This window comes from Cervus elaphus, chromosome 13, assembly GCF_910594005.1.
Source record: "Cervus elaphus chromosome 13, mCerEla1.1, whole genome shotgun sequence".
NCBI lineage: Eukaryota > Metazoa > Chordata > Mammalia > Artiodactyla > Cervidae > Cervus > Cervus elaphus.
This window is the reverse complement of record NC_057827.1, coordinates 24,295,453-24,319,199: the sequence shown is the minus strand read 5'-3', so window position 1 is coordinate 24,319,199 and position 23,747 is coordinate 24,295,453. Positions and strand designations below refer to the sequence as shown.

Sequence of the window (23,747 nt, the reverse complement as noted above, 5' to 3'; positions counted from 1 at the left end):
AGCCAGGCTTCAGCAATACATGAACTGTGAACTTTCAGATGTTCAAGCTGGTTTTAGAAAAGGCAGAGGAACCAGAGATCAAATTGCCAACATCCGCTGGATCATCGAAAAAGAGAGTTTCAGAAAAACATCTATTTCTGCTTTATTGACTATGCCAAAGCCTTTGACTGTGTGTATCACAATAAACTGTGGAAAATTCTTAAAGAGATGGGAATAACAGACCACCTGACCTGCCTCTTGAGAAACCTCAAGGTATGCAGGTCAGGAAGCAACACTTAGAACTGGACATGGAACAACAGACTGGTTCCAAATAGGAAAAGGAGTACGTCAAGGCTGTATATTGTCACCCTGCTTATTTAACTTATATGCAGAGTACATCATGAGAAATGCTGGGCTGGAGGAAGCACAAGCTAGAATCAAGATTACTGGGAGAAATATCAATAACTTCAGATATGCAGATGACAGTACCCTTATGGCAGAAAGTGAAGAAGAACTGAAGAGCCTCTTGATGAAAGTGAAAGAGGAGAGTGAAAAAGTTGGCTTAAAGTTCAACATTCAGACACCTAAGATCATGGCATCCAGTCCCATCACTTCATGGCAAATAGATGGGGAAGCCCTCAGGTGTGGGTTTTTGTAAATCAGTTGAATTTCTGGTGTTCGTTATTTTTAAATTTTACATGTTAAATTATAATTCAATGTATTTTTAATATATAAATTAGCTATTATATAGTCAATTATGTTGAAATTATACTTATGATGTGATAATTTTTGGCTTATGGTAGAAATAAATTGTTTTCCTTCTAGATACTTCTCTGTATCAGAGATAGCTCCAGGAGCATAAATTGTTGTGCAGCTAAGGTGAAATTAACAGCTGCATAGCACATTGCAAATGGAAGAATCTTGTGTATTGTCCTGGTGAAATTTACTTCAGTGAAATTTAGCTAAAGATATTTTTTAAGAAAAGCTCAATCATTTATTAAGCAAATGTTTAATGAGTGCTCAAGCCTGCTGGTCGCAACCCCTGAGCCCCAGTGCCACAACTAGAGAACCCATGTGCTGCAACGAAAGACCCGACATGATGCAACAAAACCCTGCAACTGAGGCCTGACGCAGCCAAATAAGTGATTATTGAAAAAAGTTACCCCTCTCAAATATGAAGCACATTTTGAAACTAGCCTATGCCTCTCATCCCGAGTTTTACACCCATGCCAGGGTGATCCCACAGAGACCTGGGACTCCGCAGGAGCTGACCCCAAACGAGCACTCCCCTTACCATGTGTTTTTGGTAGAAACAGCTCAAGAGAGATGGTTGCCTTCTGCCTTCTGAAGCCTGGTGGTGAAGGTCTTGTTATTTCAGGGATGGAGGCCCTGGAGGTGCTCATAATGCTGGTACAGCTTTTATGGAGGTGCTGATGTAAGAATAATCACACACTGTATTTTGTGAGTATTATACTCTGGGCCAGGCTCTGTTCTCAGTGCTTTACACGTAGGACTCATTTGACCCTCACAGTAACTGCGTGGTACTGATGCTATAACTGCCCCGTTTTATGGATGAGGAGGCTCATGAACTGCATAGTAAATAATATTTGGTTAAGACACCTCCCCTACCCACTGCTTCGTCCTGTTCCTCTTGTTCAGCTCCTTTGGGGGGTCCCACTGGTAAAGCACGAAGGAGGAAGTCTCATGAAAAAAATTGCTACATTCACATATAGTACACACTGCTATATTTAAAACGAATAACCAACAAAGACCTACTGTATAGCACAGGGAAGGCTGCTCAATATTATGTAACAACCTAAAGGAGAAAATAATTTAAAAAAGAATAGACACATGTATATGTATAACTGAGTCATTTTGCTGTACGCCTGACTATCACATTGTTGATTAACTATATCCAATATAAAAGAAAAAGTTAAAAAAAAGACCTATATCACTCAGATATAAATGTAAAACATTTTTTAAAAAATAAACTCACATTTGCTTTCTGACAAATATCAGAAGGGCCGCTATTGCTGTGACCTGGGATCTTATGCCAGTTACTCTGGGGCGGGCCAGTAGCAAACCCAGGATCAGGATTGGCTTTCTGTCTTTTCAAACTCGCTTTCTCGCCTGTGGGGTGTTTAGTGGACTCAAAGAAATGCCTGGTGGGTTGGGAATCATACAGTGCTTGGGTCCTAATCCAGGCCCTGCACTGACTGTATGATTTTTGGATAAGTGAGTCAACCTCATACTTATTACTGGAGACTTTTTTTCTCCTCTGGTTCTTTGAGATGACCTAGAGGGGTGGGATGGGGAGAAGGGAGGGAGGCTCAAGAGGGAGGAGATATATACATAATTATAACTGATTTGCATTGTTGTAGGGCAGAAACCAACACAACATTATAAAGCAATTTCCCTGCAATTGAAAAATAAATTTTTTTAAAAAGCAGAAAGATTGGGTATTAAAAAGAAAAAACAATGAACATCAACCATACCTTTCTATTCTAAGATTCAATTATTCCAACCCCAAATTATTACTTTAATATAATTAATATTAATATAACTATTATAGTAATATAATTGCTCTAATAAAATAGTTAACATTGAAATAAACTAGTATTGTGTGGGTGCATGCTAAGTTGTATCCAACTCTTTGCAACTCCACGGACTGTAGCCCACCAGGCTCCTCTGTTCATGGGATTCTCCAGGCAAGAATACTGGAGTGGGTTGCCATGCCCTTCTCCAGGGGATTTTCCCAATCCAGGGAACGAACCCAAGTCTCTTATGTCTCCTGTATTGGCAGGCGGGCTGTTTACCACTAGTACCACCTAGGAAGCCCCATAAATATAGCTAAAAGAAAAATCAAACAATAGTAGTATCTATGTGCAAGTGGTAAGGCACCTGCCCATCAATGCCGGTCTGACATAAGAGACGTGAGTTTGATCCCTGTGTCTGGAAGATCTGCAGGAGGAGGGTCCAGTATTCTTGCCTGGAGAATCCCACGGACAGAGGAGCCTGGTGGGCTGCAGTCCATAGGGTCACACAGAGTCAGACACCACTGAAGCGACTTAGCACACGCACACCAATAGTACCAAAGGGGTCATTGAACAGGTTGGAGATGCTACTCTTAAAGCATTTAGCCTGGTTCATTTGGCAGTGGTAGCTTTTGTTAAAGATAGAACAGTGATAGTTTCTCTCTGAGGCAGAAACTGCTGAAACTGGGCTTGGCAAAGACAACACAAAAAGGTCATCAGGAAGGAAGCTCTCTAGAGGAACCGTGGTGGAGAAGGCAGTGGCAGGAGAGTCCCTTAGTCAGCAACAGTGACGCAGAGTTGCCCCAGCCTGCATCTCCAGCCTCAGCCTGTGTCTGGCCCACAACCTAGGAGCAGGGGTCCTCAGCTTTTAGGATTAATGGGTGTTCACCAAGTAATACAGTACAGCACGTCTCCCTGGGTTGAAATCTTGGGGAAGCTCTACCACTTACCTGCTATAGGGCTTTAGGCTCCCTACTTTACCTCTCTGGGCCTCAGTGTCCTCATCAGTAAAAGGGGATAATAACAGAATCTCCATCCTAGGGTTAATGCAAGGATTAATTCATTTAGATGCCACAACCTGACATCTAATATCTGCTAGTAGTTATTACCAAGCTCCAGCCAGATCCTGGAGCAGAGCATCCAATGAGACACAAGGTCAGTCTTCCTGGGTATTTAACAGCAGAGGAAGGGGGATATTAAAAAAAATAAAATCAGCTTCTGTTACACCTGAGATTCCTGCTTTGCAAGAAAGTGCAGAGTGTTTGCGTCTGGGCAGGGGGTTCCTAATGAATTTGTCTCTTGCTGTGTAGGAGGAGAGGTCCAGGGAATTGTAGGGAAATGTATGTGGTTTCTCAGGTATTACTCCCTTGGACTGCAAGGAAATCAAACCAGTCAATCCTAAAGGAAATCAACCCTGAATATTCATTGGAAGAACTGATGCTGAAACTGAAGCTCCAATACTTTGGCCACCTGATGTGAAGAACTGACTCATTGGAAAAGTCCCCGATGCTGGGAAAGATTGAGGGCAGGAGGAGAAGGGGACGATAGAGGATGAGGTGGTTGGGTGGTATCACTGACTCAAAAGACATGAGTTTGAGCAAGCTCCAGGAGTTGGTGATAGACAGGGAGGCCTGGCGTGCTGCAGTCCACAGGATCACAAAGAGTCAGACACGACCGAGCGACTGAACTGAACTGCGAGGCCTGAATTTTGTCCCTAATCAGCTGTGTGTCCTCAGGCCTATCTCAAACCTCTCCCAAGCCTCACTTTCTTCATCCACGCGGCCGAGCCTCCAGGATCCAACCCCCAGGCTCTCGCCGTCTGTGTGGACCTGATTCTCTGCGGCACTTTACAGTTTATCAGAGGCACCTGGAGCAACAGGCGGTGGAGGCAGACAGGAGACCGCGAAAATGGAAAGGTACCTCTGGTGGCTCCTCGGGCCGGCGGGGTGAGCCAGACGCGTTGGACGAGAGCTTAATACCCGGCAACAGATTCTGCTTCAAGGGGAGGCAGTATTTTTACTCATCAGAATTGACCAGGATGAAGAGAGGGAAAGGTCTTGCAGTCAAATGTGAATCTCTGTGATTCCCACGTATCAGTTGATTTAAAATCGGGGCTCCCGCAAAGGATGCTCCCGCTTCTCTACCAGTGTGGGGGTGTATGAGCGCTGATGGTACATTTTTAGAAATGGACCACCACTTCCGCCCACCTCCATGTAACTGTAGCAGGTAGAGGAGCAATTTCACAGGGACACTGCCGCATGGGATGTGGGTGCAGTTACTTGGTCAGATCTGGGTGTTCCCAGACGTGAACGAAGGGTGACAATTGGCAACAGCGTTTCCGTACGGTCCTGTTACTTAAATTCCTAAGAAAGGATAAACCAAAAAAGCAACTCTCTCCCTTGCGACCGCGGCAGGACTCGAACCTGCAATCTTCTGATCCGAAGTCAGACGCCTTATCCATTAGGCCACGCGGCCGCCCGTTAGCTAGTGCTCTTTGGACAATCTGAAAAGTATTATTACCGCCCACCGGCTTGCCTGGGACCAACCCACCTGCTTCTTGAGCAGGGGAGATTGGACCTTGGCTCCCAGAGTTCGGCAGGGGAAAGTCCACCCGGAAGTCCTTTTTTCCCCCCTGCGGGCGGACCGGCCCACTTGTGGCTCTCCTATTGGTCTCGCTGGAAGTCTCCGCCTGCCTCTCCGGTAGCCGCGGGACCTAGCGGGGCACAGACGGGAAGTTGCCCCTGCCAGCGAGGCGGGTCGCTCGGGTGGAGGCCACACGCCACCCCGAGGCTGCACAGGCCGCGCGGAGGGAGCCGGAGCATCGCCAGCCTGGGGTCGGGAGCCGCAGACCGGGAGGCATCCGGCGGACTGAGGTTTCCGGCGGGTTCGGCGCTGGGGGGCTGGCGGCCGGGTCGCTGAGCGGCGGCGCGGCCCCTCCCTCTCTCGTCTGGGAGCGCGGCCCTGGGCTGGGCGGAGGCTCGTCCCAGCGCGCACCGCGGCTCGGCCGCCGGGCTCAGGCTGGCGGCCGAGGGCCCCTGCGGCGCGCTGGGCTAGGGCTCGAGCTCGGGACTCCCGCGGGACAGCGGCCCCCCTGGCGGGCTCGAACCCGGGCGCCGGCCCCTAAGGGCGCTAGGCCCTCGGGCTGCGGCGGTCAGGGCAGCGGCAGCCACCGTTTGCCGAGCACTTGCCGAGGGTCGTGTCCCGCGGCAGGTTCGCCCTGTGTGTCACCCGAACTGCAGTCCTGTATGACCGGTAGAACCCAGTCACCCCATTTTACAGAGTAGGGAACTGGGGCTTAAGGCGCTTGCCCAAGGTCACACGTCTCGGAAGAGCTGGAGCCGGGATTCAAACCCGCGTCGTCCCCGCCAGAGTCTTGCGCTCTTAACCACTACCGCCTCCTCTGATGAACTTAACGTGAACCTCGGTTTTCCGAGGGGTGTTGGTATTTCCCAAGGTTGCTTGATGATTAGCTGAGAACATGCACCTAAAGGCACCTGACACCCTACTTTGGGACGCAGGCAGTGCTCGCGGAAGGAGGGCTGATGAGATCGCACGTGCTCTGCATGTAGTTGGTAACATTGTACATCATCTGTCTCCTTTAGGATTTGTGGGTGGAAGGCAGGCATGGTCAGAACCATTTCCCTGGCAGGAAAGCGGAGACAGGACGTGTCCCTCTCCACGTCTGTCAGCCCGTGAACGCTGCCAAGCTGGATCCCAAAGCCGGGTGTCCTGACGCCCACCGGGGGGCTCCCTGCACCCACCATGAGCCGCCTGCTCTGGAGGAAGGTGGCCGGCGCCACCGTCGGGCCAGGCCCGGTTCCAGCTCCGGGGCGTTGGGTCTCCAGCTCCGCCTCCGACCCCGTCCCCAGCGACGGGCCGCCGCCGCCGCCGCCTGTGCCATCCTCAGAGGGCGGGCAGCTGCGGCACAACCCCTTGCACATCCAGATGCTCTCGAGAGGGCTCCACGAGCAGATCTTCGGGCCCGGCGGGGAGAGGCCCGACGAGGCCGCGGTGCACCGCAGCGTGGAGCACCTGCAGAAGCACGGGCTCTGGGGGCAGCCGGCCGCGCCCTTGCCCGACGTGGAGCTGCGCCTGCCGCCCCTCCTCGGGGGCAGCCTGGACCAGCACTTCCGCCTCCTGGCGCAGAAGCAGAGCCTGCCCTACCTGGAGGCGGCCAACTCGCTCTTGCAGGCGCAGCTGCCCCCGCGGCCCCCGAGCTGGGCCTGGGCGGAGGGCTGGACCCGGTACGGCCCCGCGGGGGAGGCCGAACCCGTGGCCATCCCCGAGGAGCGGGCCCTGGTGTTCGACGTGGAGGTCTGCTTGGCAGAGGGAACTTGCCCCACGCTGGCGGTGGCCATATCCCCCTCGGCCTGGTGAGTAGGGAGGGGCGGGGGTCAGGGGACTTGAGCCCACGTGGGGGGCCCCCACTCTGTGTCTGGCGAGTGGGTTTCCAAGGACTGTGGACTCAGTGGTGAACTGAAATCAGCTTGACCCCAGCTTTGATAAAGCTTACTTTCTGGTGGGGAAGGTGTGTGTGGTAAAGGACACCCTAGCAAGTGTCAGGTGGTGACGGGCTCAGCAGAGTCCCAGTAACATGTTGTACTTGAGGCTGACTGGGAGACCAGTTGAGATTACCTTGATTTGGTGCCTTTACCCCTTCCCCTAAGAGCTTCCTGAAAAGTTAGTCCAAGACATTTGAACAGTGTTTCTGTTTGGGGATGTCAGTGGTTATTTTAGGCAGGAAAAACTTCTCTTTGGTGGGTATATCCCAGGCAGTATAAGACACTTAGCGTCCCCAGCTGCTCCTTTAAATGCCAGACCAAATCCTGCTGCCCGCGCCCCCCCCCCCCCATTTAAGTTTCCAAATAACCCTCCCCTCAGGTAACACCTCGCTGACCACCCCTAGTTGAGAAACACTTCTTCCATCCCCCAGCCTCCCAAGTAGGCCTGCAGGCATTTTGGTCCCCCAAATGTATGTCCAATCACTCTTTTCTTTTTGAGTAACTTTCTAAGTGCTACCCAAGTTTCTTTTTCAAACAATGATGGCAGTACTGTTTCTCCCCTTTTTTATTCTTCATTCCAGGATTAGAATACTATTTACAACCTTAATGCTTTCAGGCATGGCCAGCAAAAAAAAAAAGTTGGCAGTTTCTTTATTCCTATTGGAAGCTACATCTTTGTAAAGAAAGCTGCGAAATGTTAAATATGCAGTTGAAAATGGTGAAAACATGGCTAAATAGATAAGGTAGGCATTAATGGCTGAAAAGAGCAAAACTAGATGATTCCTTATTGATTAGTTTCAGTTAAGATGAGAATCTCAGCTTACCATGTAACTTGATGGTCAAATAGAGGGAATACTGTCCATCATTTGAGAAAGTAAAGTAGGTTGTGGTGGCTGAAAGGAAATTAGATAACCAGTGATAAGAACTGTTTTTCAACCTTTCAGTCATTCTTGGCCAATTTACCTCTAGTCCCTTTTTCTTTTCTTTTCTTCCTCTCCTGACTTTTCACCTCTTTCTCTTCCTGTCTTTTCCATCATCCTCGCATTCTCATACCATTCTTGCCAGTGGTACTGGGGGGCACCGCTCAGCTTGCCTGGCAGTGGAAATCATTACTGAGGACCGGGCTCATACAGGGCCTTCCTCCTGGGAGCCTGACTGTGGTGGGGAGTGGGAGGCGGGGACCCTGACAGCAGCCCACTTAACTTGGGCACATCGCTGGCATCTGGCTGTGTAACGTCAGATACCTGAGCAGCCTGCAGTTTCCAGTGGAAGGGAGAAGCCTTGCACGGGCCAGAGGGCAGCTTCTGAAAGGCCGCAGGTGAAGGCTTTGGTCATCAAACCAGAGGGACATTGCACAGGCTGTCAGTGCCGAGCTGAGGTTCACAGGGAAAGTGTAGTGTTAATAGCGATGGTTCTGACTCATCTTAAGTATGCCAAAGGTGTTTGCATTTTGGCTTTCTTCTTTTTTATCACAAAGGAATTTAACACGATGGTTCTCATGCACAGCTGCAGACCCAGATCTTGACACCAGTCTGGCTTTTTATTGCAACCAAAGTCCTTGTCATCACCGCAGCCTCTGATATTTGACATCCTTCAGCCTTTTCTTCCGTGTTGTTATTAAGGGCTTTGACATGTTGAATTGAGAGGGAAGGAGGTTGCAACTTGAGTTCCTGAGCGTTTTCCCATCATTTGGGATGTGGTTAGAGCTTTAAAATTAGGAACCACTTTTTGCTGGTAATCCCCTCCCCCAGAGAAACTAGTTTTATGTTTGTCGTTAATTATTGTGGCAGATAACCCCTCCTTCCCTCCATAAGGGACACGGGGAGCTTGTTTGCAGCTGTGGTGGCCACACAGGTGGCCTCGTCACTCACTTTGGTGCTGAGTGGCCTTGAGCCTTTGGCGTGATCCATGGTTCACAAGAGGCTTTTTCCCCATACTTAGTCTTGTGGATCTTGAGCAAACTCCAGCCTTTTCCTGAGTCAGTGTCAGGCCCCCAACAGGCAGCACTCACCCCCTGTCCCCCCACCCCCACCTCCCAGCCCTAGCACATACTTCTAGAACATGTGCATACATCTCCTTTCTGGCACTTTCCCTGGTCTATCACTGAGGGTGGTTGCTCAGAGGCCCAGCACCTTCTACAAGGTGTGTGACTTGCTCTTTGTTCTTCGGAATCTTTCTAGCCGTCAGATGATTCATCCTGTACATGTGTGCAGCATTTGTCTTTTTTTTTTTCCCCACTTTCAATTAAAAAAAAATTCCACTTTGGGTCCTGTTATAATTGTCTGTCCCCTTTATTAGCTCTTTGAACATGAGCTGTTTCATGCTTATAGATGTGAGGGGTCGGTAACATTCATTAAGACACCTCAGAGCCAAGCACAGACTTGGTGAGCCCCAGACTTAATAGACATCTTGATGGCCAGGCTGCATGCCCGTCCGGGACACCAGGGACTGTGGCGCGTAGCTGCCTTCCTGTCTGGAGGTGGAGAAGTAAAGAAGGCTTTGTAACTCCTCCTCACTCCCAGCACGGCCCCCGACAGCCCCCCACCCGACCTCCAGCTCTGTGAGGGTTAGGAGACCTCGTCTCCCTTGTGTCTCCAGCTGCTAGCGCAGGACCTGCATGTGGTGGAAGGTGCGCAGTGGGGCTTGTGGAGCGGGGCATGCACATCTCTGGGCTGAGCCTGCCTGCCTCTCGCCTCCTCAGGTATTCCTGGTGCAGCCGGCGGCTGGTGGAAGAGCGTTACTCTTGGACCAGCCAGCTGTCGCCGGCTGACCTCATTCCCCTGGAGGTCCCTGCCAGTGCCGGCGGCCCTGCTCAGCAAGAACAGCGGGAGCGGTTAGTGGTGGGACACAATGTGTCCTTCGACCGAGCCCACATCCGGGAGCAGTACTTGATCCAGGTGAGGATCCCAGGGCTGAGTGCAGGTCCTGGCACGGGGTGGGCTCAGAGCCTGGCTCTCAGTGGCCAGGGAAGGACTGCGCGTCCTGGCTGGCGCCTCCATCGCCTTTGTAGCGGCTCCAGGGCCCCCTGTTGACCAGCCCTGCCCGTGGTCCCTGTGCCCAGCTCTTGGGTCCCCAGGATCCCTGGCATAGGACCTGAGCTGTCACAGTGCTAATGGCCCTCGTCTGTGTGCGGCATTTTAGAGCTTGGCCTGGGCTTTGGAGGCCGCGGGCCCCACAGCCTGGGCACATGTCCTGCCTCAGCCGCTGGTGAGCAGCATGCGCTTCTTGACACCCCTGAGCCTCAGTTTCCTCTTTTGTAAAAAGAGGAAGATAGCAGAAGTTGCATCATAGGATTGCTGAGAGGGCTTGAACAGTGCACGTGTCAGACATTCAGAACCATAGTGGTAGCACTTCTTGAGTTTGTGGGAAGTGCCCCAGGAGAGGTGGGGCAGGTGGGAGCAGCCTTGGCCTCCAGCTGCAGATGCTGAGGCTTGGACAGCCTTGTTAACTTGCCCAGGGCCTCATAGCTGGTGAGTGGCAGGGCGGGGCAGCTAAGCCTGATAGCTCGGAAGGCCTGGTTTAGGCCCCTCTGTTCACAAGGTGCTCCTCAGCTGTTGCTGGGAAGGGCCATGTGTTGGGACTGAGCCTGGCCTGTGCCTTCCAGGGTGGCTAGGATCTAAGGGCAGGCCCCTCACAGGCGAAGGAACAAGCACGCGCAAGCTTGAAGACGCTGCCTCTTGAGCGCCCGGCTGTGTGCTGGGAGGGGGCCTGTGGCGGGGTTGGTGGGCCCCTCTGCTGCAGCCTTTCTCCCTCCTCAGGGTTCCCACATGCGCTTCCTGGACACCATGAGCATGCACATGGCCATCTCGGGGCTGAGCAGCTTCCAGCGCAGTCTGTGGATGGCCGCCAGGCAGGGCAAGCACAAGGCCCGGCCCCCTACTCAACGAGGCCAGAAGTCCCAGAGCAAAGCCAATGGCCCGGCGGTGAGGGCACAGGGGGTGTGGGGGACCCTGTCACTAGCCTGCCCGTCTGGCTCAAGGCCACGCTGACCTGCCATGTCCCTCGCTCTGGCCCCCAGATCTCGTCCTGGGACTGGCTGGACATCAGCAGTGTCAATAATCTGGCAGACGTGCACGGCCTCTACGTGGGGGGGCCTCGCCTGGAGAAGGAGCCCCGCGAGCTGTTTATCAAGGGCAACATGAAGGACGTCCGTGAGAACTTCCAGGTATGGCGGGGCAGGGGGCTCCGGGGGTGTGGGCAGGGGCAGGCCCCTAGAGACGCTGGGAGTGTAGCTGCCACACCTGACCCTGGGCCCCAGCGGCAGTAGTGGGATGACTGCCCACCCTGCGCCTTCCTGTCGCCTGTGCCAGGACCTGATGCAGTACTGTGCCCAGGACGTGTGGGCCACCTATGAGGTTTTCCAGCAGCAGCTTCCACTCTTCCTGGAGAGGTGAGGGAGTGCCCCCCTGGGAACCCCTGGGGGTCAGTGGGTTCCCGGTGGCACCTGGGCCCATTGTAGCCAGGTGCTGCTGGGCCTTTCTCAGGCTGGGGCCCTCAGCCTTTCTGGCCTGAGAGCATGGAGCTGCTCTGTCCAGGGGTGGCCACCTGGGCCTTGGACTCTGGGATGCCTACAGAGTCATAGAGGGGAGGACCCAGGCTGTGCTGATTTCATGGTCTGCTCAGCGCCCTCTCTGAACCCAGATCCTGAGCCAAGGGCTTCACGTCCATCTTGGTTATGTGTCCTAGTGAGTCAGTCTGATGATGCGGTCAGAATTGGAAGCCTCAGCCAGACCCGGTTCTGATCTTAATTCTCCGGTCCAGCTCATGTGACCTTGGGCAAGGCACTTGGTTTCTCTGAGCCTCAGTGGTCTTATCTGTGAAGCACACACAGTCATACTTGACTACTCCAGTTGTAAGGCTCTTGTATGACACTTCGTGTGTATGGAGTTGTTAATGCAGTGTCTGGCACCTGGTCATTACTCAGCAAGTGGCAGCCATCTCTATTTTTGTGATCTGTCATTCCCACATTATCCCTGAGGTTGGAATGAAATTATCCCCATTTTATAGATGAAGGAACTTTGGCTCAGAGAGATGAAGTCACTTATGCAGGGTCTCATGGCTGGCAAATAGGAGAGAACTGGGGTTTAAACCCCTGTCTCTCTGACGTGGGTGCTTGGGTTGAGGATTGCCAGGCCGGCTCAGGGCTTGGGCCAGAGCCTTGCCTCCCGTGGTCATTTATGGTAGCCCTGGTGTTTGTCCTAAAGGTGTCCCCACCCGGTGACTCTGGCTGGCATGTTGGAGATGGGTGTCTCCTACCTGCCCGTCAACCAGAACTGGGAGCGTTACCTGGCGGAGGCGCAGAGCACCTACGAGGAGCTCCAGCGGGAGATGAAGAAGTCGCTGATGGACCTGGCCAACGATGCCTGCCAGTTGCTCTCGGGAGAGAGGTAGCCAGGCCCTTGGGTGGGCAGGGGCCGGGCAGCGGGAGGCCTGGCCTCTGGCGTGGCCTTAGCCCTGCCCTGGTGAACTGGCTGTGCAGGTACAAAGAGGACCCCTGGCTCTGGGACCTGGAGTGGGACGTGCAGGAGTTCAAGCAGAAGAAAGCAAAGAAGGGGAAGAGGAGGGAGCCGGCCGCAGCCAGCAAGTTGCCTGTCGAGGGGGCTGATGCCCCTGGGGACCCCAGGGATCAGGAAGGTGGGGAACATGGGCGGGAGGCGGGGAAGGGAGGGGCCCTGGGAAGGGCCTGGGACCCAGGCGTCCCTTGGCAGTGGTGGCTCCAGCCTTCCAGAGAAGAACCCGTGCTCCCTGCAGTGGGAGCGCAGAGTTAGAACCACTGGACTGGACCACTGGGCAGGTCCTGGGAGGGTCTTTCTGAGACACCCTTCCCTGGTCCTGATTGTCCTCCCCACCCTGTGCAGACCCCGGCCCCCCCAGTGAGGAGGAGGAGTTCCAGCGAGATGTCACAGCCCGCACCTGCTTGGAGCAGCTGAGGGGGACCACAGAGCTCCTACCCAAGCGGCCCCAGCACCTTCCTGGACACCCAGGGTGAGCCCTGCCCCTTCACATGTCCAGAGGCCACCCTATCCCTCCCTCCACCCCGAGACACGCATATTCTGGGCCCCAGCACAGGGGGGTAGCATGCATATGAGCTCCTGCTAACATGCTGCCATTTGTTCCTGCCGTCTTCCTGTCCTGTTCTCACCCCCAGGTCACTGGGCTTGTTCAGTGCAAGTGCAGTAAGCACCTGCTGTGTTCTGGGCCTCACTGCAGTCTCTGAAAGGCAAAGAGGAGCATAACTCCTTGCTAGTAGCTTCTCCCTGGGAGGAGCCAGTTGTGTAGATCAGCCTGCACAGCTGGAGTTTATATCCGTCATGAGACAGAAGAGTCATCAGTGTTGAGGCAGAGCCTAAAACTCTGCCTGGGGAAGTCTAGGAAGGCTTCCTTGAGGAGGTGACCTTCATTCTCACCCCACAGAGTGGCAGAGATGAGAAAATAGGGGTATCCAGATTGAACAGCAAGGGGCCACTTTTGTGTTTGCCTAAGAGGAGGCCTCCTTGAATCTGTGCCCTGAGTGCCTCACTTGCCTCTGGCATTGGCTCTGGTGGACAGCCCGTGAGGGATGGAGCAGCAGAGGTCGGGCAGACCTGCACGCTGCTCTGGGCAGTTTCCCTGGTCATGTGGAGCTTGGTGAGGATCCTGCCCTGGGCCGTGTGTATGGGTCCTGGAACAGGGGGCTGACAGAGGATCTGTCCTTGAGGGATATTTGAATTATTCTAGGGGCCTCCGTGGGGGTCCTGGCTTAGTCCCAGAGGGAGGAGGGGTGATGGCAGGCTGAGGTCACCAGCAGGCCTTGGGATGGGTGGGCGTTGTCGGGTGGAGAGAGCCTTCCTCGTTACACGCCGTCCTCCCCTGCCTGCTGTGACGCGCTCTCTGCTGGCGGCGTAGGTGGTATCGGAAGCTGTGTCCCCGGCTCGATGACCCTGCCTGGACCCCTGGCCCCAGTCTCCTCAGCCTCCAGATGCGGGTCACACCTAAGCTCATGGCATTGACCTGGGACGGCTTCCCCCTGCACTACTCGGAGCAGCATGGCTGGGGCTACCTGGTGCCCGGGCGGCGGGACAACCTGGCTCAGGTGCCGGCCGGCAGCGCCCTCACGTCGGCTGGGGCGGCCTGCCCCCACACGTAAGGCTCTGGCTCGGGGAGGAAGGGGCTGGTGTCTCGGGACCCTTCCCCTTGTTGGAGAGACCAAGCCCACCTTGGGCTAGGGTGAGGAGCCTGAGTCAGAGCATCTGGCTTCTAGTTCTTTTCTGATGGCAGTCTTTCCGTCCAGGCCTCCGAGCCCTGTGGAGTTGAGGGCGTGGGGTTGGAGTGGGAAGGGCTGAGGTCCTGCTCGGGAGCCCGCAGCCCGGCTGCCCACACAGGAACATGTAGAGAGCGGGCTGGAGGGCTGTTGGACGTGATGGGTCCGTGGACTTGGTGTGCCTCCTTTGAGTATCACTTATTGAGCACTGGTTATATTCTCTGTTAATAAATGCTTTACAGCGCTTTCCTCGTTTGTTCCCGAGGCAGCCACATGAGACAGGGTGGTAATCTTTATTTTAGAGCTGGCAGAAGAAAAGGCCCCGGGAAGTCAGTCTCTTGTCTGAGATCCCAAACCCTTGAGCTTTTGACAGGCAGGTGCTGGGGAGAAGCCATAGCGCGCGAAGTGGCCCAGAATTGAGGGTCCTGGCTCAGCAGGGCAGTCTGACCCACCTGTGGGGCCTGAGGACAGAAGGATGGGGGTCAGCCTGTGCCTGTGAGCCGAAGAGTGGGTGCGTGGGCAGAGTTGGCCTGGGGCGGGCCTGGCCCTGACTCCCCACTGCCCTGCTCCCCACACGCTCTTCTCCTGAGTCAGCCCGGGCCTCGAAGCCCAGCCTGCCAGCAGCGTGCTGTCGTTTTCAGCTTGTCACTCGCTGTCTGCGAGCCAGGGAGAGTGCTGTCCATTCCTGCCTCAGAGCCGCTCCTGGGGACTGAACAGGGAATGGTGGAAGGCGCCCGGCGAGCGGCCTGGCCCCGAGGGGCCCGCGGTAATCAGGCTGCGGCCGCCGTTCTCTGCGCAGAGCCATCGAGTCCCTGTACAGGAGGCACTGTCTTGAACAGGGGAAGCAGCAGCCGGAGCCACCGCAAGGAGACCTGGCCGAGGAGTTCCTGCTGTCCGACAGCGGCGCCCTGTGGCAGACGGTGAGGGCGGCTCTGGCCTCCAGGACGGGGCAGCCTCTGGGTGGGGGCCGGGTGCCAGAGGCTCACTCAGCCCAGAGTGGGGCTGGCGGATGTGGGCCAGCCCAGCCCCCTGCTTTACTCGCTTGGTACCTGGGCCCCTCCAGGTGGAAGAGCTGGGCTGCTTGGAGGTGGAAGCCGAGGCAAAGATGGAGAACTCGCGAGAGGCAGTTCCAGGTCAACTGCTACCTCCGGTGAGCTGGGCGCCTGCTCAGGGCTTCTCTGGGTGGGTGCTGGGTGGCCACGTCCTCTTGCACCCAAGTAGCTCTTTCCCCCTCAGTTACCAAGGTTTTGGGGGGCTGGGAGATGACTGCCATGCCCTTGGGCAGCCCCACCCTTGTTGGAGGCCAGGGAGGGAGCCTGAGACCTCGTGGCCATCCTGTCATTTCCCAGCTGCATGCTATTTCAGGCCCTTTTCCCACCCCTACCCCATGGCCCTCGCTGAATGCAGGTGCTGGAGCAGGGCCTGATCTAGGTGTGTGGCCCCCACAGACTGCTGCTGGTGGCCCCAAAGCCAGCCAGCCAGCTTATCACCATGGCAACGGACCCTACAATGATGTGGATATCCCCGGCTGCTGGTTCTTCAAGCTGCCTCACAAGGTGTGTGTTCTGGTTCACACCCTGTTCCCTGGTGTCCTTGCTGCATTCGGGGCGCATAGTGGGCCTGCTGAGTGACTCAAACCAGGAGATGGCCTTTCTGTGGGAATGCCAGGAGTAGAGGGGCAGAGCATGATCTCGGACAAAAGTTGCAATCTCTCTGAGCCTTTGTTTTTCTTCTGAAAATGGGGTGGCAAGGGGCCTGGTGGCAGAATTAAATGACATAGGGCGAGAAAAAAAGAGAAAAATGACATGGGGCATCTCTTTGTGACCCCACGGACTGTAGCCCGCCAGGCTCCTCTGTCCATGGGATGCTTCAGGCAAGAACACTGGAGTGGGTTTCCATTTCCTCCTCCAGGGGATCTTCCCCACAGGGATTGAACCTGGGTCTCCTGCATTGCAGGCAGATTCTTTACCATCTGAGCCACCAGGGAAGTCTTCTAGCCTTTGTTTTTGTTCTAAAAATTGAGTGGCGAGGGATCTGGTGGCAGAATTAAATGACACAGGGCGAGAAAAAAGAGAAAAACGACATGGGGCTTGTCGGGAGCCTATTACCACACCTAGTGACTGGTGGCTATTACTGGGAGGGGGGCTGGGTTTGTGTCTGTGTGTGTTAGTACCTGCGTGTGAATGTGTGTGTGTTTGCGCCTGTGTGTGTATCTATGTTGCAATCAGGGATTTGCCCCACACTGCTCTGCTTGTGGGGCTGTCTGGGCTGGGTGTCGGGCAGTGCCTAGGGCACTGGGGATCCGCCGCGCACCTCCAGCCCCCACTTCCTTTGCTCTCTGCAGGATGGCAACAGCTGCAATGTGGGCAGCCCCTTCGCCAAAGACTTCTTGCCCAAGATGGAGGACGGCACCCTGCAGGCTGGCCCAGGAGGCGCCAGTGGGCCCCGGGCCTTGGAAATCAATAAAATGATCTCTTTTTGGAGGAATGCCCATAAGCGTATCAGGTGGGCCATGGGGGAGGGCAGAGACTTGCTGCTATCCACGCCTCTGACCAGGTCACTACTCTCCTGGGATCCCTTCCCCTCCCCGCCCCACAGACCCCCAGCCCCGGGGCCCCTGACAGCCTGTACTACAGCGCAGGGCTCGCCTGGTCTAGAGGCCAGGCTCTCTGGTCCAGGTGCTGTGCGCCCACGGGCCAGGCTCTTTCCCTCTCCAGCTTCCGTTTTCCTTGTTACGTAAGAAGAGTGGTACCGTAGGTCCCTGAAGGCCCCTCCCAGCTCTGTGAGGCCCCTTCTGTGAAGGGCTAGTGGCCTGTAAGCTGTGTTGCGGGCTGGGTCCTAGGCCGGGGATGGCAGATGGATCGAAGTCTAGTTACACTGGAGGTGGCCGCCAGCAGCACGCTCCTGTGAGAAGAGTGGCAGGGGCTGTGACGTCTGCCCTGAGCGTGGAGGCGGCAGTGGTGGCAGGGCTGAAGTGGGGCGCCTCACGGTCACCCCAGGATGCGGGCAGAAGCAGCCTGGTCATCTCCCTGAAGGCTTGTGCTCCTGGATGGGAGATGGCAGGGCCAGCCCAAGTCAGGTCCCTGGAGAGGGTGGAGGCAGGGCACGGAGGGCACGCAGCAGAGGCTCCTGGATGGGAGATGGCAGGGCCCGGCCCAAGTCAGGTCCGTGGAGAGGGTGGAGGCCTGGCATGGAGGGCACGCAGCAGAGGCTCCTAGATGGGAGATGGCAGGGCCCAGCCCGAGTCAGGTCCCTGGAGAGGGTGGAGGCCGGGCACAGAGGGCACGGAAGGCACGCAGCAGAGGCTCCTGGATGGGAGATGGCAGGGCCCAGCCCGAGTCAGGTCTGTGGAGAGGGTGGAGGCCGGGCACGGAGGGCACGCAGCAGAGGCTCCTGGATGGGAGATGGCAGGGCCCAGCCCGTCAGGTCCGTGGAGAGGGTGGAGGCTGGGCACGGAGGGCACGCAGCAGAGGCTGCTGGATGGGAGATGGCAGGGCCCAGCCCGAGTCAGGTCCCTGGAGAGGGTGGAGGCCGGGAACGGAAGGCACGCAGCAGAGGCTCCTGGATGGGAGATGGCAGGGCCCAGCCCGAGTCAGGTCCCTGGAGAGGGTGGAGGCCGGGCACAGAGGGCACGGAAGGCACGCAGCAGAGGCTCCTGGATGGGAGATGGCAGGGCCCAGCCCATCAGGTCCCTGGAGAGGGTGGAGGCCGGGCACAGAGGGCACACAGCAGAGGCTCCTGGATGGGAGATGGCAGGGCCCGGCCCGAGTCAGGTCCGTGGAGAGGGTGGAGGCCGGGCACGGAGGGCACGCAGCAGAGCAGGGTAGTTGAGAGCCGCGTCGTGCGGGGGTGGCTCCCGCCCCCACGGCTGCGCTCAGCACTGTGTCCCCGCAGCTCCCAGATGGTCGTGTGGCTGCCCCGGTCTGCGCTGCCCCGGGCCGTGACCAGGTACGTCCTGTTGGGGTTGCGGGAACAGGAAGGCTGAGTGAGGCGGGGCCTAAGACCAAAGCCAGCTGCGGAGATTCAGGTCCTTCCCCCCACCCCCCTACAGGCATGCCAGCTATGATGAGGAAGGCCGCTACGGGGCCATCCTGCCCCAGGTAGTGACAGCCGGCACCATCACTCGGCGGGCCGTGGAGCCCACGTGGCTCACTGCCAGCAACGCCCGGGTACGTGTTCTCTGTACATCTGTTCTTCCTCGCCTTCCTCTCCTGTGTCGAGAGGCTGGGGCTGCAATGGGCCTGTACTAAGATCTGAGTCTGGCGGGACTCAAGTCTAAATCTGGCACCACAGCCCCTCCATTTGTTGGGCAGATAAGTTCTGGGCACCTGCTCCTGGCCAGGCATGCGTGGCACAGCTGTTGTAGAGTCTGCATGGGGCAGGGGATCTTTATGTGGAACTGGCAGAGCTGGCTGCATTCCCTAAAACCATGCCCTTGGGAAGGGCCACCACATCTCAGTCTAGTCAGGCCCTGGGGTGAGCAAGAGGAGTCTCACCGGGCACCTGCGTGGGGTCTGACCTCCCTCTTCCCGCAGCCTGACCGCGTAGGCAGTGAGTTGAAGGCCATGGTGCAGGCCCCGCCCGGCTATGTCCTCGTGGGTGCCGACGTGGATTCCCAGGAGCTGTGGATCGCAGCTGTGCTGGGAGACGCCCACTTTGCTGGCATGCACGGTGAGCGGGGGCCGGGGCTGAAGTGGAGTGAGGCGGCCTGGGGCGTGGCCGGCAGAGCGCTTCCAAGGCCGCCTCTCTCACTGTCACCCTGCTCCCCAGGATGCACGGCCTTCGGCTGGATGACCCTGCAGGGCAGGAAGAGCAGGGGCACCGATCTGCACAGCAAGACGGCGGCCACCGTGGGCATCAGCCGTGAGCACGCCAAGATCATCAACTACGGCCGCATCTACGGGGCCGGGCAGCCCTTTGCCGAGCGCCTGCTCATGCAGTTCAACCACCGACTCACGCGGCAGGAGGCGGCTGAGAAGGCCCAGCAGATGTATGCGGTCACCAAGGGCCTCCGCCGGTGAGGGTCCCCCCTTCCCCGCCCCTGGGCCTCAGGCTTGCTTTATTGTCTCTGCTGCGCCTGTCTTTTTGGCCTTCCCGTTGCCTGAGCCCTCACATGACCTCTGACCTAGCTCTAGGTGGGCTGTCCTTCGGTTGTGATGGTTGCTGGCTTCACAGTCCGTCTTCCTCATAAAGCTGCATGCGTTATCACTGAGTGGTTGCAGGGTGCCTGCTCTGCTCCTGAATAAACAGAATAAACAGTAATGTGGGGGTTGCGAACCCACACGCCCACAGGGCATGCGAGCAAGTGAGGGGGGAGCAGTCGTCCAGGGAGGTGAGGGGGAGACGGGGCTGGGGGGGGATGCACTAGGGCAGCGTGTGCTGGCGGAGGCGAGGCAGTGACGACAGAGATGGCTGGGTCTTAGTTGTGGAGACCTTTGAAGGTGTCAGTGTGGACTGGGGTGGTGGGGAAAGCCCGTTGCACCTCTGAGCAGGTGAGTGACATGACGAGCCAGCAGGGGACTAGCCTGGTGTCATCTGAAGCCGCAGTTGTGAAGCTGGGTGTCTGGGGCAGCAGGGACCAAGAAGAGTGAGCCAGGCCTGGCTGTACGTCCTGTCTTCTGCCTTTCTAAATGCTCTCCCCACCCTCACCCCGAAATGCAGGGTGGTAGCCTTTGCTGCTTCCTGGACTAACATGACACCTGTTGGTCACTGGGCAGTGCAGGGTTGAAGGTTTAGGACAGTAATGGTCCCGTCCTTTATCGGGTTACCCTCAGGTAGCCCACAAAATCCTGGGATCCTGTCTAGGCTCTGCTTCCTCCTGCTGTGTGATCCCAGAGTCACTTGGCATCTCTGAGCCTTTTGACCCCAGCGTGGTTGTGGAAATGGAGTGCTGTTGAACACGCCTATCCCAGGGTTTGGCACAGAACAGCCATTCCCATGGGAGTGACGGTTGTGACGCTGCCCCCCAGGTACCGGCTGTCAGATGAGGGCGAGTGGCTGGTGAAGGAGTTGGACCTCCCTGTGGACAGGGCTGAGGACGGCTGGATTTCCCTGAAGGATCTGCGCAAGATCCAGAGAGAAGCTTCGAAGAAGTGAGAACCTTCTTTGTGTTCATGTCAGTGGGAGGGTTTGGGCTGGCCTGTGGAGAGCTGGCGTGCTTTTGCTCTGATATAGTGAAGCACAAAGCTTGCCCTCTTTGTTGCCCAGATCACGATGGAAGAAGTGGGAGGTGGTTGCTGAGCGAGCCTGGATGGGGGGCACAGAGTCAGAAATGTTCAACAAGCTGGAGAACATTGCCACATCTGACATACCTCGTACCCCGGTGCTGGGCTGCCGCATCAGCCGGGCCCTGGAACCCTGTGCTGTCCGCGGGGAGGTACCGCCGCCCTCGGAATCGGGGAACGGGGGCCTCAGGGCGGGCAGGGCTCCTGTGCCGCCTCCTACTCGGGGGAGCTGGTTGTGGTCTGACCCTTCTCACCTGCGCCTGCCTTCCCTCCCAGTTCATGACCAGCCGTGTGAACTGGGTGGTGCAGAGCTCCGCGGTGGACTACCTGCACCTCATGCTCGTGGCCATGAAGTGGCTGTTCGAGGAGTTCTCCATTGACGGGCGCTTCTGCATTAGCATCCATGATGAGGTTCGCTACCTGGTGCGGGAGGAGGACCGATACCGCGCGGCGCTCGCCCTGCAGATCACCAACCTCCTGACCAGGTAGGCAGGGCCCGTGGCCCCTCCGGCCTGACCGTCTGCCAGATCCACCGTCTGCTTGGACCACACTGGGCACAATCTGAATTTTCATCCCCCCAGCAATAAGTGTTTCCACTTTTACTTCTGATTTTTAAAAACTGTGAATTCTTAAAAAGACTAGCTCAATATTTAGAAAAGATTTTTGGAGATTGAAAGTGTCATATCGCCAGACTAGATCGCTGGGGTGGTGAGGAGGTGGAAGAGCCCAGGGAGTAGTCTCAGAGAGTTCTTAAACTGTGCTCCCCTCAGAATACACCTTTGTTTTGAAAATCAAGTGACAGGCTTTTCTCAACTCACAGAAAATTGAGATAATTTTTCATTTGTAAACATTGATTCTTAAGTGCCAAAAGTATGTTATTCTGATTACTAACAAAAAACATTGTTAAAAGGGAAGCTCAAGTATACATATTGAGTTGCATTTCCTTGTAATAAAATCCCTAGTTTATATGGTTGGATTAACTGATGTTACAGTTCCATGTTGATCTGCCACTAAGAACCAGTTTGGGAACCATGGTCTGTCCTGACTAATGGGTATATAATGAATGTTTACAATGATCAATACTGGTGCCCTCATCTTCTGACCAAAGTGGGAAAAAAGGTGTGTTTTGAGTCCACAGTTGTACCGAGTGGCTCAGCGGGAGGTGTGGGCTGCTGGGTGGAGGGCCGTGCTGGCCCTTCAGCTTTCTTTGCTAAGTGAACAGAGCTGGGTGGGCAGGCCCTGTCCTCGAGACGGGCGTTTGTTTAGAGCAGGGACACGGCTGTTGAAAGGAGGTCGGGTCTCTTTCAGGTGCATGTTCGCCCACAAGCTGGGTCTGAATGATCTGCCCCAGTCAGTCGCGTTTTTCAGTACCGTCGATATTGACCAGTGCCTCAGGAAGGAAGTGACCATGGATTGTAAAACCCCTTCTAACCCAACTGGGATGGAAAGGCGATATGGGATTCCCCAGGGTGAGTGCAACACCTTCGTTCCTTATTACACGTGGGATGGGGGGAAGACTAGAAAGTGGTCTTGGACAACAGAGGCTTGGGGTACTAGAGGATAATAACCCCCCTCTTCTGCTGTGTACTGGGCTGTTTCGGTTTATAACGGGCCCAGAGTCCGAAGTGAGCATACTGTTCAGATCACAAAGGCAAGAAGTGTTTGATTCTGGTTTCTTGCCTCTTCAACCACACACACACAAAAGATTTAAAGGAGATTTATTGTTTGAAAGTCACAGTGCGTTCTTGGGCAACAAGTAAATTAGAAAGCTTAAAGTCTATTTAAAATGTATCTAAAAAAAAAAAAAAAAAAATGTATCTAAGACAAACTTATTTTATACATAAAGAAAACAGACCCTCCCCAAATATGACCCTACCATTCTTGGCAATCCTTTTTGACCTTAACATTAAGTTCCTTTTCTCACTTTTGACTGCTTTGTGAGGGGGCATCCTAACGAACTGCATTATTTTTCAGGTGAAGCACTGGATATTTACCAGATAATTGAACTCACCAAAGGCTCCCTGGAGAAATGAAGCCAGCCTGGACTGTAGCCCTGCCTGGAGGCTCTGTATTTGCTCCCATGGAGCTTCATTGGGGCAGTGCAGGCTCCTAAAACTCAGGCTTTCAGCTCTGCTTTTTGCAAAAGGGGAGGCCAGCCATTTTTCAGTAGCAGGACCTGCCAAGAATGATTGCCTCTAAACTAAAGGTGCAGTTGAGTTCAGAACCAAGATGCCAATGTGGTGCAGGCATTAGGACAAGGGGGCATTGTTGCTTGTTGGGTGAAAGGAAAGCAGAAGCCCCCAAGTTCACATTAACTCAGGCATTTCGTTCCTTTTTTCCTTTTCTTCTTGGCTGGTTCTTTGTTCTGCCCCTCATGCTCTGACGCAGTGCCCTAGAAGGGGACAGAAGTAACGCTGTAATGTGAGAAGCCTGTTCAGAGGCAGTGGAAATAAAAACAGAAATCCTTCATCTTATCAAAGCCTGTGTTGGTCATGCTTTCTCCCCCATCCCACTCACGGGAGGTAACTGTTGGAGATGGGGCGAGCTCTGCAGTAGAGCACGGTGTGCTGACTCCTTCCCTTTGGACTTCTGTAATGATGCAGGGAACACGGTGACAGAGAAGGGGCATCAAGATGGTGCAGAACTCCCCTGAACTCAAATGCCGGGTAGGCAGAGGGAGTGGACAGGGCCAGGTGTATTATGGCTTAGAGTGTGGTAAGTGGAAGATTCACAGTTTTTGAGAAGCTACAAATCCAGGGTGGTTGATGTAAACTTCCAGTTTATCCTGGATATACATAAGGTGATAGAAGTTCTAGGCACTAGAAGTAAGGAAACACTGGGTTCTGCTTCAGAGATGCTGTAGGGCTCACGGCGTGCTGTTGGGGAGGTCTGTTCCTCTCCCTTTAGTCTCAGCAGAGGGGAAAAGAGGCTGAGAAATGCGCTGAATGTCATTCAGAGTAGTTGGCCCTACTTTGAGGGCATGGTAGAAGAGGAAAACACTGGTTTCTGAGCCAGAATACTTAGGTTCATAATTTTCCAATGGTTTAAAAGGTTATGGGGAGAAGACCCACAGTAAGACCTTGTTTTCAACATCCCCTTTCTGGAAATGTCGACCCTAAATGTACACAAGCCTGGGAAACTTCGTGTGTGGTTCACCATTTACAACCTTTCTCTTGAGAATGCCTAGTTTCGTCTTTGACCAGCTTTTGGCCCTTTCTCTGTGGCTGCTCCCAGATAGGCTACTGACAACCAGCCAGGAGGGCAGCTG

General features: G+C 55.1%; 2 protein-coding genes and 1 non-coding gene across 6 annotated transcripts in view; 1 reads left to right on the top strand and 2 right to left on the bottom strand.

Annotated features, from left to right (window-relative positions):
• Positions 1-4,915: 4,915 nt before the first annotated feature.
• Positions 4,916-4,988, bottom strand: TRNAR-UCG. Its single transcript has one exon. It is a non-coding gene; the product is annotated as a tRNA-Arg (tRNA).
• Positions 4,989-5,224: 236 nt separating this feature from the next.
• POLG (DNA polymerase gamma, catalytic subunit) lies at positions 5,225-22,953 on the top strand. The gene is made up of 23 exons (XM_043921642.1): positions 5,225-5,386; positions 6,116-6,886; positions 9,717-9,912; positions 10,774-10,938; positions 11,034-11,180; positions 11,326-11,405; positions 12,220-12,402; positions 12,495-12,649; positions 12,874-13,000; positions 13,901-14,137; positions 15,055-15,175; positions 15,319-15,405; positions 15,704-15,811; positions 16,600-16,760; positions 18,150-18,203; positions 18,307-18,424; positions 18,791-18,926; positions 19,026-19,272; positions 20,225-20,347; positions 20,463-20,631; positions 20,756-20,964; positions 21,788-21,948; positions 22,454-22,953. The coding sequence occupies exons 2-23, from the start codon at positions 6,276-6,278 to the stop codon at positions 22,510-22,512; spliced, it is 3,654 nt and encodes a 1,217-aa protein (XP_043777577.1). The 5' UTR covers positions 5,225-5,386; positions 6,116-6,275; the 3' UTR covers positions 22,513-22,953.
• Positions 22,735-23,747, bottom strand: part of FANCI (FA complementation group I) — a 62,432-nt gene continuing 61,419 nt past the window's right edge. For all 4 annotated transcript variants that reach the window (XM_043921638.1, XM_043921641.1, XM_043921639.1 and 1 more), the window contains one exon: positions 22,735-22,871. In XM_043921638.1, the coding sequence (XP_043777573.1) occupies positions 22,791-22,871 (81 nt within the window). In that variant the 3' untranslated portion in view covers positions 22,735-22,790. The remainder of the gene's footprint in view (positions 22,872-23,747) is intronic.